This window comes from Sprattus sprattus, assembly GCF_963457725.1.
Source record: "Sprattus sprattus genome assembly, chromosome: 3".
In the NCBI taxonomy this organism is placed as follows: Eukaryota; Metazoa; Chordata; class Actinopteri; order Clupeiformes; family Clupeidae; genus Sprattus; species Sprattus sprattus.
The window spans coordinates 10691936-10706935 of record NC_137922.1 but is presented as its reverse complement, the minus strand read 5'-3'; the positions used below and the strand labels follow the sequence as shown (position 1 = coordinate 10706935).

The window sequence follows — 15000 nt, the reverse complement described above, 5'->3', positions numbered from 1 at the left end:
CTCCATGATCCATTGCTTTGGTCTTGTCCTTCAGCTGTGCAAGTACGTTGGATTTCTTTGGCTTGGTTTTGGTTGACTTGCTTACACCCCCCCCCCCCCCCCCCCCCCCACACACACACACACACACAAACACACACACACACACACCTATTCAGGAAAAAAGCATCACTTGAAACTTTTGAAATGTTTGGCTCTTGACACATCTTCCAATCTACTCTTACGTCCATCAGTTTATGTGCACTCCCCCCCCCCCCCCCCCCCCCCCCCCCCCCACACACACACACACATACATACACATGGTTGATTGCTTTACTCACCCATCATAGAGGTTGCAGGACCTCACACAGGTGCGTCCTCTGCTGAAGTAACGGCAGGTGAGACACTGGTCTGGTCCCGGCCCCCAGCAGCCACTGTCTGAACACAGCAGGTCACACACCATTCGCTCTTGTGCTGTTTGAGAGAGAGAGAGACACACACACACACACACACTCACACATATGTGACCACAGTCATTTGGGTACAACCTCAAATCCTTCGAGCTGAAGGTCAGAGCCAAATACACCTTCGGGGGTTTTTACATCTAAAAGTATAAAACAACCACAGACATGTATGCACACAATTACACAGAACAGACACACACACAAATCCACACAGACACACTTAGAAATCCACACACACAAATCCACACAGACACACACACCCATCCACAGAGGCACACAAACAAATACAAAAGCAAAAAAAAGAAAGATAGAAATGTTGACAACTTTGTGACCTCCCATGGATGTTAACAGCAAAAAATACATTAATGAGAAATGTTAAATTTACTGCATCTTCTGTCTCTAGGTATCATAAACAAGAGACACGTTTGAACATGCTCAAATATTGAATTGCTTTGTTTAAAGTTTCTTTTCAATCCTTTGAGTTTTATTTGTTTATTTTAATTATTTTGTGTGTCATTTCTATCTCCCATCTCTCATATCCAAAGAGTTTCTATTGATTGCTGTGTAGGTATTAGACACTAGTGTGACAACAGAGGCATCAAAGGGCTTATTGACTGGAGCCTGGACTTTCACTAGCCAACACTGACCATGGTGGGGATCAGTAGCCACTGACCACCTGAAGTGATAAAAGACACACAGTAAGTGTCCTCTCTCTATCTCCCTATCTCTGTCTCCCTCTCTCAATCTCCCTCTCTCTGTCCCCCTCTCCCTCTCTCTATCCCCCTCTCTTTCTCTCCCTCTCTCTGTCTCCCCCTCTCTCTATCTCTGTGTCTCTGTGTCCCTCTCTCTATCTCCCTCTCTCAGTAGAGTCCATGCCTACGTGTGCTTGTGCTGTTAGAGTGGGCACTGGAGTGGTGTGTATCAGCCTGCCTCTAATCGATACAGCCGCTAAGCTGGCAAACGGAGCCATTGATCCGGCGCACCTCTCCGTCATTATCGCGCTAATTACATCAGCTGCGGCTTGGCATGCTGCTCAACGGCTAGGAGGGCTAAGGGGGTGGGGGTGGGGGTGGGGGTGGGGTGGTGTGTGGTTTTCTCATAACCTGTCTATGTCTTCATGAGCCACGCAGGCCTCAGCAGAGATTGCCTGTTCACACGCCTGGAGTGTGTGTGTGTGTGTGTGTGTGTGTGTGTGTGTGTGTGTGTGTGTGTGTGTGTGTGTGTGTGTGTGTGGCCAAATATAAGCAGCTGTTTCTAAGTTGTGGAGGCCTACAGGGCTAATTACGCTCATTTGGATGGAAGCTGTTTGCCTGGACCGTGGGCTAAAAAAGCAAGAGTGCATCCGTTAATGACTTGATCCCTATTCAAAGGTGAGGTTGTGTTTAAGTGTTATAGTTAGTTTGTATGAGTTGTGTTTTTAGGGCCTTATGTGTTATGTGGCTAATTCACTAAAAGACTTGCTATCATGTCAGATTATACATAGTCTTTCTACATACATCATACATATCACCATCATGTCCTTGTGAGACAATCATTAGTGTGAAAAGCACAATCACACATGCAGACAGACAGACAGACAGATTGACAGACAGTCAGATACCATCCAGGCAAAACAGAAAGCCATTTGGACAATACTAAAATAGCTAAAAATAATAAAAGATAAAATAAGGAAATGTATCAGAGGAGAGGTGAGAAAAACAGACAGTCGGGGACTCACAGCAGTCTTTCGGGTCTCGGTTGCTGCGGGTCAGGGCTTTTTGGTTGCTGGCGCGGAACAGGCGGGTCCAGTTGACCGTGTTGTAGAAGCAGAGCTGGCTGTTGTTGGTGATGTAGACGTTACCGGCACTTATCTCGCCCAGGGACTGGAACTGCAACGCAGAGATCCAGCGCTGTTTCAGGATCAGCAGAGAGATGCCGCTACAGATGGACAGAGACACATGGCTTATAAGAAGCAGAAAGAGCTAGGTCACACTGCATACACTTTGAACCAAAATGGCCGTCAGACCTAGAGATCAATGAGATTCAGTTGTTATGATTAAGATGTTATGGTGGACGAGACTAAATAGTCTGCAGATTCAGACTTTTAATTAAAATCATGGTGAATGTAAAGATGCTGTTAAGGCAGACGACATCTTTGTTCTAAATCACTATACAGGGAAGGAACAACACACCTCTTAGATATGTTTTAGCAGTACACACAGTCAATCAGGGATGTTACAAAGCACAAATCTGAAAACCTTTTAAAAAGGACACCTATAGTGTTATTGCAGCATCTTTGTTTAAAGGTGTTTCCCAAATATGCAATCATGTTTTGTAGCAGGAGTCATGTCCTGTTTAATGTACAGCACTAATATTCTGTGTTCATACGAACATACGAACATCTGCAGTAACTGCTTCCGACCTCACACATTTGATGGATTTCCTTATCATTGACAAACTTAATCGGAGCCTTGGTGAGGAGGTACATCCCTGTGCTTTGGATCAACCCAGCATATTACAATGTATGTCCACAAAATAAACCAAGATGTCCAAGTGGGTATACACCAGTGAATAGTGAATAGAAGAAAGCATATGCTAATAACAGACTGTTATGTCTGCTTTCCGTTATTACCGAAAAACAAGAGATGCATTTCCCCAAGGAAATGGAAAGTGTGATTACTCCACAGCTGCAGAGGATTGCTAACCCTTGCTAAACCTTGCCCAGTTGACAATCTTCATCACTACATCACTTACCCAGATAAAGCCAAACATATCATCTGTCCATTTATTATTAAGTTCAAGGTCTAAAGAGTTGAAAGACTAAAGTGTTCAAGCCTCCATGCTTTAAGTGTAAACAATGTCAATGACAGTTAAATAAGCCTACTTGCTTTGGAATTATCAGCCAATGTCACATAGACTGCTGGTAAATTGATGATGATACAGATTATCTCATTGGAAGCTGTAACACCCTGCTAAGCAGACAAGACCTTACAGATGATGTCCTAGGACAATATAGGCACAATACCATAGACATGTATTTCCATAAGAGAAGACAATAAACATTACACTCAATGAGTTTTATGTACATAAAAAGGACAATATAGGCACATTACCATAGACGTATGTAAGAAGAGAAACCATGAACATTACACTCAATGAGTTTTAAGTACATAAAAAAGCTTCCAAATAAAAGTGAGCTTTAGATTAAGTTTAAATCAAATTACTATACACAACTGGGGCATACAGCCGCTGAACCACTGACAATCACACATGTGCAGACAGGTCTGAAAGATAAACCGTTTTTTAGAATGAGTACACATTTTTCATTCGATACTGTTACATAACTTTGAAATCCTCAATGTCATTGAGTCTATTAGTACAATGATACACGAGAACAGTGTTTTCACGATTGAAAACCTATAGAACATTTTATTGCTTACAGCAGCTTTTTCAACTTTAATTGATGAGAGACCTCTATGAAATGTTAAAAAAGACCTCTATGAAATGTAAAAAAAAAAATATATCCCTGTCAAGGTAAATATATTGAGACTGAATTACACAACAACAACAACAAAAAAGAACCATTTTTTTCTGTCTGTTTGTTTTTTACATCACCATTGCCGTCCGAACTCACTCACTCATTTACTGTAATACATGTTTATCTGACAGGTCGTCGACTCACTTCCCTGATCCGTGCCAAAGAAGAGATTTTTTTATATCAATGTTAAGGGGAATAAAACATTCTCATCACATATTATACAAAATCCTTTACACCAGTCCAGCTGCATAGGTGTGTGTAGAACGTCTGAAAAAGAGCAACAGGCAAGTCAAATGCACGCATAAAATATTCCCTTTAGGATTAATATAACATCACAGCATATATGTATATATAAGTGTTATCAACATAACATGGCAATCTCTATGATGCCCCTTAACCCCAAATATTGCATGAAGAATATACAGCCGCGGAAAAAATTAAGAGACCACTTCAAAATTATCAGTTTCTCTGGTTTTACTATTTATTGGTATGTGTTAAAGTAAAATGTACATTTTAGTTTTATTCTATAACCTACTGGCAACATTCCTACCAAATTTCAAATAAAAATATTGTCATTTAGATCATTTATTTGCAGAAAAATGACAATTGGTCAAAATAGCAAAAAAGATGCAGTGTCTTCAGATCTCGAATAATGCAAAGAAAACAAACTCATATTCATTTTTAAACTACACAATACTAATGCTTACACTTAGGAAGAGTTCAGAAATCAATATTTGGTGGAAAAACCTTGATTTAAAATCACAACTTTCATGTGTCTTGGCATGCTCTCCACCAGTCTTTCACATTGCCGTTGGGTGACTTTATGCTACTCCTGGCGCAAGAATTCAAGCAGCTCGGCTTCTTTTCATGGCTTGTGACCATCCATCTTCCTCTTGATCACATTTCAGAGGTTTTTGATGGGATTCAGGTCTCGAAATTGGGCTGGCCATGACAGGGTCCTGATCTGGTGGTACTCCATCCACACCTTTACTGGCCTGGCTGTGTGGCATGGAGCATTGCCCTGCTGGAAAAAACATTTCTCAGAGTTGGGGAACATTGTCAGAGCTAAAGGAAGCAAGTTTTTCTTCCGGGACAACGTTGTACTTTGCCTGGCTGAGGTTTGTAAAAGACCATAAGGATTGAAAAAAGCGGACTGGGGGGTCTTCTAGTTCGTCTTCTCTGATGAGTCCAATTTTCAGCTTTGCCCAACACATGGTCGTCTGATGGTTAGACGGAGACCTGGAGAGGCCTACAAGCCAGAGAGTCTTGCACCTACTGTGAAATCGGACTCATCAGAGAAGACGAACTTAGAAGAACCTCCAGTCCGCTTTTTCAATCCTTATGGTCTTTTACAAACCTCAGCCAGGCAAAGTACAACGTTGTCCCGGAAGAAAAACTTGCTTCCTTTTGCTCTGACAATGTTCCCCAACTCTGAGAAGTGTTTTTTCCAGCAGGGCAATGCTCCATGCCACACAGCCAGGCCAGTAAAGGTGTGGATGGAGTACCACCAGATCAGGACCCTGTCATGGCCAGCCCAATTTCGAGACCTGAATCCCATAAAAAACCTCTGAAATGTGATCAAGAGGAAGATGGATGGTCACAAGCCATGAAAAGAAGCCGAGCTGCTTGAATTCTTGCGCCAGGAGTAGCATAAAGTCACCCAACGGCAATGTGAAAGACTGGTGGAGAGCATGCCAAGACACATGAAAGTTGTGATTTTAAATCAAGGTTATTCCACCAAATATTGATTTCTGAACTCTTCCTAAGTGTAAGCATTAGTATTGTGTAGTTTAAAAATGAATATGAGCTTGTTTTCTTTGCATTATTCGAGATCTGAAGACACTGCATCAATTTTGCTATTTTGACCAATTGTCATTTTTCTGCAAATAAATGATCTAAATGACAATATTTTTATTTGAAATTTGGTAGGAATGTTGCCAGTAGGTTATAGAATAAAGCTAAAATTTACATTTTACTTTAACACATACCAATAAATAGTAAAACCAGAGAAACTGATAATTTTGAAGTGGTCTCTTAATTTTTTCCGCGGCTGTATATACCTGTAGTTACTTTTTTTATTTCACTGGGGCTGTTCAATGGAGTTAGAATGGAGATTTATGTGGTGCTTTATATATATATATTGCAGCACCACCACCCTTTTGGTTTTCCAACTGTTGGAAGCTGCTATCAGACATCTACCTGTTCCGTTTGTACATACTGTAACCTTTCAGTTGAAGCTCCTCAGGGATAGGTTGTCCAAACATATTTCCCAGGCTGATCTCTTTGTGTTTCCTCATATCATCAAAATGGCAGTATATACAGTACCTTCAGTGTTATAGTGGATGATGGTTCAGCTTTTGTATGTAGCAAATACTACTGTGCATCAAAAATGGCATGATGGTGTCAATGTTCAATGTATGCTTTTGTCATGCTCTCCAGTGAGTCTGATTTTCTTTTTTTTTTCTTTTCATCAAAGTCGAGGATATGCAGGCCCTGCAGAGAGGTGGTGATGCTGAGAGCCACATAAGCCAAACCAGATTGCACTACGCGCCTCAGAGATACCAAAGATGACAGTGACGTCATTACTTATACTTTGTGTGACACGCTGGCGTAAGCGAGTTTCAAAGTGAACCGAAAACCTATCGCTCTTCCACTCTGTCAATAAAAACAACATTGTTACTGGTCCCAGGGGGTTTGCTTCAATCCGATTCAATCCACATATTGTTCTGCCATTTTTGTTTCCTCTTGCTGATGATCCATGAGATTTTTCCAAAACCAACCAAGCCTTCCGCCTTATCCAAATTCCATGACAAATGATGCGTGCACCCTTGCTTCCTTTAAAAAGCGTGATTAGTCATCTGTCCCGTTCAGTCATTGTTTATATGTTCCTCTGCATCGACATGGGTGATGGTGATTGAGGGCAGACAGGGCGCCAAGGTTGAGTTTATCCGCCTTCTTGTTGGTGGCAAAGATGTGTAACACATCTGAGGGGCGGTCAATCTTGCCAGAAAATGTTTGTGTGTCGAGTTTTGCTTCAGTTTTCTTCTTAACTCAAAACATGTTAAGCATTTTGGCAAATGTGGCATGCTCTTTTTAGGTCATGATTTCCACAAGTGTTACTATCTGAGCGCGGTCTTCCTAAATATCCACTGTGTTGTGTTCATGGACACACAGCGCCCGTGTCTTTCCTACTGCAGCTGCTGCCTTTACTCTGCTAAAGTCTCAGGTCACCATATGCAAAGACCTCTTTTGAAATCTCATAAATAACTGTTATTTGCACATGTGACAGAATGATCCTTACTTTATCCAAAGAATTTCCAAATCCTTGGTATGGTGGCTACAGATTTTTGGGGGGTTTCAATGCTGAATGTATATAGTGTTTCTAGACATTTTGTATGCTGCAGTTCCTGTAAAAAATGGTCTTGATCTTTCTCATTCATTGCTCATTCATAACTTGATGTTTCATTGTAGATGCACTTGGTCAAATGAGATTTACCAGTGCCAGCTCCACCAGTAACAAAGTAAAGTTTGACCATTTATAAACTTCAAAGTCCGTTCGTCTCTTACTCTGTAAAACTCAGCTGCTTGTGCTTGATTTTGGCTTTGTTATACAAATGCCGCAAAACCCTGGAGCTCAGTATTGGACACATTTAACAAGCCGCACTTCTTCTGTATTCTGGCATGTTGTCTTGCTCATTATCCTCAGTTGTATCCATTGGTTGATGGCCAAATGAGCTATGAGTTCGGAGCAAAATTGGCCCATGCATCCTCAATGGGTCAAATCTCTACAAATTCCTTGACGGCACGCTTAACTGCATGGCCTTCTTTTCGTACAATAACCCCTTTTTTTTTTTTTTTTTTCTTTTTTACAATTTCTAAAACACTGTCACTGTTTTACCAGGGAGCTTGTCACATGCAGTCTTGTGGAATCATTGGTATGAATTAATTGCCAGCATCTTCAGTTGTACGGGAGGAAAACCTTGAAAAGAGTTTTGTGGAAGAAAGAGGTTCCTTCTTTTGTGAAAACGTGAACACATAATGACTGCAGGTTTTGACTCTTCTGAATAAATCCCATGTCTTCTTGAAGTGGTATGGCGTTTCTCATTTGAGAGATTGGGGCCTGGTTTTACACTTTCCTGGCAATCCGGTCATCCACACATCATGTGGGTGTCATGTCTGAATCAAGATCTCTTGTATCCAGTTTTGTCATGGGTAGGCTCATCTTCAGTGCTTTCTCGCCCATCGGAATAAAGGTAACGCAGCAAGACTTTTAAGAGTTTTAAGTTGACACACTTGCACACTGACCTCTTGGTTTTGGAATAAGCTTGCATGATGTGCTTCATTTGATCAAGGTCAAATGCATATTGATGACTTGATTCCTCCACAATGTCTTTGAGGTATTTACTCATCTCACACTCAGCCTTGGTTATGCGCGACAGCATGCACATTATACAGCTGTAGGGATTCCGAATGTACTGAATGTCCATATTTGCATTCCATGCTCTCAACAGATGGATTATAGCCATTGACCCAGCAGTCCCTAGTGTCACGTTTCATCATCTCAGCATTGCTGTCTGTCAGTGGCTCAAGGTAAGAGAAAAATTCCTCATAGGTCATGTTGCACTTTGCAAGGATGTCATAAATCCCAAACAGACTCCATTTTAGCTGTTGCTCGCACTTGTGGGTTTGGTCCATCTGGTTCAGGTGGCCTTGTTAAAGTTATAAATGTAGACGTCGTGGGTGGCTTGGGAAACCCAAAGCGACAATGTTCGTTTCCTCTCTTTAACGACTTTGTGTGATTTCTGCAATGAGATTGCCCTTCCTTCAACAATGTTGTGCAGATCAGGATCCATATCCTCATCAGTCAGTTGGCATGAGATACTGTATACTTAAGCAATATAGCACGAGTGGGAGTGGGGTAGGTAAGGGATTATCCCTTACCTACCCCACTCCCACGAGTGCTATATTGCTTTTATAAAACAATTCTAACTGTCAACAAATTAACATTTCAACACGAAGTTATTGATTAAAAATGGTTTATTTCATCAGAATCAGAAACAGCTAAATTACGCGCTAGAACCCAATTGTTTTATAATTATTGATGAACAACCTTTTCATCAGGATCATCAAACTTTGTCTTCTTGGGGCGGTCTGATTCAGCAGATGTGTTCTTGCATGTGTTGAATTGCACTTGACTCCAATTTGAGAGTCTTGAAAAAGCTTACTGGTTGATTACCTTCCGCAAGTAAAAGCAGTATTCGTCTGCCGACAATTCTTGGCCAACATCAGCTGACTGAAGACATAAATCAAAAGCAATCTCATAGTTTTGGGCGACAATCATTTTTCGAGTAAGTCACCCTCTGCACATTCTTCTCCATTGTTGTGGCCACTGACGATACCATCTGTTGATTCAAGGTATTTATCCTCTGAATCCTCCCGTAAAGAGATTTCTCTCTACTCTGAATGGATTTCCTTTCATTTCAGTAAGGCAGTTCACACCTACTTCATATCCAGATTTTGAAATTGAAAATTACCCTTGTACCATAGGCGCCTCTCCAACTTCTGGGTAACCTGGGTAAACACTCGACAGTTGGCTCCACTTCAGATGAACACATACCACTGCTCCATGTACTGCATGCTGTTTTCCCTTTAGAAGCAAGATGATCTTAGCATAAGGTATGAACTTTGCACTTTCTCAAGGACATTCAGCCCTAGTAATCTGTCTGGTATGGGGTCAAGTCCAAGCTTGTTTGCGACAGCAATAAATGGCAGATAACCAGACTTTGTAACAGCTATGACAAATCCATTTTTCTTTCCTTGCACTCATCTTTCTCTGCACAGCTGTCTTTTGAAAACATGAACATTAGCGCCAGTTAAGCACAGAGCTGCAAGTTCAGGGTCTTTGGAGCCATTTGGCGACGCACTTGGTTGGATAACAAACATCTGTGGCAGACGCTGGATTCCTTTAAAGCATTTCTGGCCTTGTGTTGAATCTTTTCTGTTATTCTTATGTTAATATTTAAATTTGTTTTTAATTTTATTGTATTATTATAGTTATTTTCTAATATGTAGGCACTCTGAGATTCCTTTGAATGAAAAATGCGTTAAAAATAAAATTAATTATTATTATTATAATTATTATTAAAAAAAATATCGGTCCTTTACGCACATTCAATTCAAACAGTGATTAAGCCTTCTTTATCATGGGGTCTGAGAAGATTGCATTGCTAAGATGCCCACAGATGATGCCAAAAATGGGTCCTGTACTTGTCCTTGATGCGGTTCATACACCTTATGCTATGTAGTGCTCTAAGGTCCCTGGTTTGTCTCAAATTGAAGTGGTAGCCATGTGCTATACGGTGTACAAAGTGGAACATAGCATCTTGGGCATAATGCTTTTTAAGGTTTGCCCTCGCTCAGGCATTTTGTCTCATCCGGAAAGCATAGTTGTTCCTGTAACAGTCTCTCTTGTGTTGCTTTTGTCTCTGGTGGAAAGAAGGGCCGTTCCTGTTCTGTACGTGCTGACAGTTGTCTCAAAAGATCTGATTTGAGAAACAAATGAGATTTTGCCTGCATTCTGAACATAGCCTAAGTGAAAGATTCAAATAGTTGTCCAAGCCTTCAGGTGCATCTTGGAGTAAAAATGTGTTCTCTGGGTTGGATTTCATCACAATGTAATGTCCTCTGTCAGTCTCAATTTTGTTAGGTAGGTCATCAAAATGTAAATGCTTACTATCAAATGTCTTTCAGGCTTCTGATTTGTGTCTTATTTGACAGTACAATTCGTCTACTTTTTAGAAATAATCTAACATTTTTCTATCCATTTGCTGCTTCCTCTGCTGCACTCTTAGAACCTGCTATCTGATTGGCTGAAGTCTCTCACTGAAATGTAATTTGTGTCCTCAAAGGATGTATAGTCACTACTACCAGCTCTGTTGCTTGAATCAACTGACATGTCGTCCTTTTCAGTGTTTTTTTTACTAAATTTCTAGCTCCATTTTTTGGGGATAGCATTTTCTGCGCTCCCAAGGTATTTCGGTGGTGTAATAAAATCTTCCTTACTGTTTGATGACGAAATATAAACTCCAAATTCCAACCTCAATCTGTAAAAAGATATCTTGAATATGGATAGAACTTACCAATTATCTTACCTTGTAACTTGGAATCCTGTATAACCGGCACAAAATGCAATAAATTAATTTGGAGTAAGGTTAGCACACTCACCAATGTGCCTACCACAATACCAACCAGTCTGCAATCTGTGAAGGACACCATAGAGCACATGAGTTAAAATTTGTAGGCTTATAAATGATATATTAATACAATTATGTTTCTATAAGGATCCACATTAATACTACCTGATGCCACATTTGATGTCAAATGAAAAGTATACATGGCCATGTGATGTTGCATTTAAAAGGTAAATGAAAAAATAAATAATAAAATAATAATATTCTGATTTTAAAAATCAGAACTACTCAATTCCACAGAACATACATTTATAAAAGCGTTTCACAAAATCTATAGTCTATCTATCTATTTTTTTCAGTTATACTTCTACAGTTGCAGTGGCAGTAGGCAGCTAGCAGTGTACACATGGCAATGATTGAGTTTGTAGTACGAGCCAGTATGCCTCTTATACTATCAACCAGACTCTGTCGGGCAAAAAGACAAATATTAGCTTTTCCAAGACTAATTTTTCAGCAAAGTTGCCTTTGAGGTAGTGTTTATCGAATAAGCTTACAGGCAGCTAACATTGACATTCGTTATCTTAGTTAACGTTAGGTGGCAAACTAGACTGACAAATTAATTTAACAACATTAGCATGTATAGGCCTATGAAATTACAGAAAACTAGGTTGTAATGTTAAACACAACACCACACTCTAACAATTGTGTACAAATTTTAGACAGAGTGTTTGAGAAAATAAGGTTGTTACATCATCACACATTAAACAGTGAACAAGATAACACATACCTTGGTTTACAGATGTACTGTGGATTATTCTTCGAAAAAAGATGTGGTTCTCTCCTCTGATGAACAAGGCAACGGTCTGTGAAAAGTTCTTTTAGTTGCCAGAAATACTTAAGATGGCTATCAGCAGCCAGGGTGTCAGTCTAGTGACAGTAAGATGAAGCTTGATTATAACTTTCCCTCAGAAGAGCCAACCAATCATTGACCGGTATGTTTTAAACCTATCATTTAATTGGCTGCACTGTTGCAGGGCTGTTGCAATGGCGTGAAAGCCAATCATCAGTGTTTGATATACTTTCCACAGTTTGTCGTGTATTTCAAAAATGTTCTGTTGTGTCATTTACGTAGACATTGGAATACCTTCTAAGTATTTTAGGTTTTCCTATGTCTATAGTCACATTACCAGAAAATAATCTCTGATAACCAGCCATATATACAAACATAATGGTGTGGTTGTAATGCCAGATTAAAAAATCTTCTCATTAAAAAGGTAAAGGTGAGGTATTTAACACTATAGAGAGCTTTGCAGCAGTGCTAAACACGGTACCACAAATAAGGTTTGGCAAAAGCTCTGATAACCAGTCAGATATGCATATTGATTAGGTAGTTCGCCAGCTATGCCGTAATATTTGATTTAAGGTACGGGAAAATCTCTGATAACCAGGCAAATATTTAAATTTATTACACGGCTCTTTTTAATGCTGTAGAATGCTCCATTCACTTGAACGGGGCTTCCCAATGTTCTGCGGTCCGTTATTAACCGATAGCGGACCGTTGCTATGCAATAATGACCGCTGTCAAGGAAAGTGGCCTTTTTGCCTCTGATTCACGTCTTTTGTAGCACTCCGCAAATAGTCCGGTAACTTATCAATGGAGTTTCAGCGGACGGTTTAGCAGCTGTGTTCTAAAGAATGTTCAACGTCTTTGAAGTTCAACGTCTTTGGCGAACTATTTCTCTGCTTTTTAACACTACGTATAGTAACAAATTCATTGTAAAAAGACACACTGTGTTAAGTAATTTTTTTTTACTTTAAGTAGCCGTATAATAAGCGGGATAATGTATAGAACGCCTGTCATTATCAGGAAAATAAGCCCCTTCAGGATGAAGCAACACGTTCTATACATTATCCCTTACGTAATGGTCGGGTTGAGATGAAAGACTATTAAGCGCGAAGCTGCCATCGGCCTACTTAGTATACAGCTAGAAGAGTGAGTAACGTCACAATAGGCAATGTTCCATCAACAGTAACAAATAAACGATAAGGGGCACTGCAACCATTCCTACAAAAGCACTACTTGGGCTGGACAAGCTGGAGAGGTAATGATAGCTTGAAAGCTCTAGGAGTAGAAGAAGTGGCATGGAGTAAAGATAAACGGTTACAAAATAGATCTAACATCTAAAAATGTTGTGCCTGCCTTATTTTCTGCTTAATGAGGTAACCTTCCCACCCCAAAGACACAAACAAATACACCTCGACTTACTACCGCAAACAGTTTGTAGAGCTTTCTCATAACATTTTATGCTGCCTGTACACACCCCCAGTTCAGTGTTTGAAGAGATAAAAAATCCTCTACTTTCAGTGCTGAGATCAACAGAAGTCCTGGAGGCGTTCGTTTAGAAAACATTCTATGGCCTCCTCTCTGCTCTGCACTCTCTGGGCTTTGCCTTGGCTCTGGCGCGATCAGAAAATGCAGAGCAGCTATCAAAACAGCATATTAATCAAAGTAATATTTTCTAGGCATCAAAAGAGCTTTTTCTGTTTTTTTTTCATGTTCTTTTTTTTTATATAGCACAGGGCGGATAGAGTCATTAACATCGGCAGTATTAGACCATGATCAGCACATGTGACAAGGAGAAGTACTGAGAGTGAGGTGGATGTGTGTGTATGTGTGTGTGTGTGTGTGTGTGTGTGTGCGTGTGTGCGTGTGTGCGTGTGTGTGTGTGTGTGTGTGTGTGTGCGCGCGCCTGGGTGTGAAGAGCCAGGCAGAGGGGTTGGGAAAGCTGCAGAAGGTCCTGATCCCTTGCACTAATCAAAACAATGATACGAGGAGAGCTGTGTTCATCTGTGTAAACTAGCTTCCGTATTGGAGAGAAATGTAATTAGCCTGAAGAACACCCCAGATATGGAGGGTTGGAAATGAAAATGAGAATCAGGTCAAGGCAAGAGGTCACACAAATCTGATCTGAGAGGAGTTTATTCCAGCTAAAGTATCTCCTCAAGTGAGGAAGAAATGAAACAGCTAAGCTATCAAAGATGTTAGTTCGATATCATTTTACCCAACATTACTTTCCGCAAGCAATTTCATGCAGCATTCAGTGTAAATCTGATAAAGAAGTTGTCCTGGTTCTTCTAAGAAAGGTTATGCATTCATCTGTCCCCTCGAGATGGCATGCAAACAATATGTTTGAAGGCAAATTATTCAGAGGACCCCATAGTGTTAAAGAGGCACTGCATTAAAAATACTAAGGGGCAATATGAATGCATGACTGTATGATGTAGCTGCATCTCCAAACCCAGCCAATGCAAAATGAACTGGGAAGGAAACTGTCAAAAATCAAGGGTTTAAACAGGCAACACTAAACTTGTAGGCTCCCGTGAGATATCCTAAGGAAAGTAACATTTCATATAGTCAATGAAGAGTCCTGATTTTGACCTAACCTACTGTTCTGGCAAAGCAGTACCAAGTTAATGGGTTCATGATTCAAACATACTTACCTACATTAATGCAGTAATTATCCTCGGAGGTACTCATTAAGATTAGTTGACATTTATCGACTATTGGAATAACATTTTGTTTTCTGTCTCTATCTCTGTCTCTGTTTATCTATCCCGCACATGTCTATATCTACATTCAATATTATTTATTTGTAATGTAAGGCACTTAGGAAATTTGTTTGGGAAACGACTAGGAAATACATTTAAAGTGAAATCTGCAAGTTGTCCTACCTGAACAGGGATCTGCCTCCAATGGTAGCGAGGTTGGAGAAGACACTGAGGTCGGTCATGTTCTCCGGCCAGGACTGGATGTTCAGAGAGCCTAATGGATTGAAAAAAGGAAAGCACCCCA

The 15000-nt window shown here is 40.3% G+C and overlaps 1 protein-coding gene across 2 annotated transcripts in view; it reads right to left on the bottom strand.

The window, feature by feature from the left end:
• Positions 1-15000, bottom strand: part of LOC308362950 (receptor tyrosine-protein kinase erbB-4-like) — a gene marked incomplete at its 3' end in the record, with an annotated part of 265551 nt that overhangs the window by 61190 nt on the left and 189361 nt on the right. For both annotated transcript variants that reach the window (XM_080835676.1, XM_080835677.1), the window contains exons 11-13: positions 14880-14970; positions 2158-2357; positions 318-450 (exon numbers count right to left, since the gene is read on the bottom strand). In XM_080835676.1, the coding sequence (XP_080691802.1) occupies positions 318-450; positions 2158-2357; positions 14880-14970 (424 nt within the window). The remainder of the gene's footprint in view (positions 1-317; positions 451-2157; positions 2358-14879; positions 14971-15000) is intronic.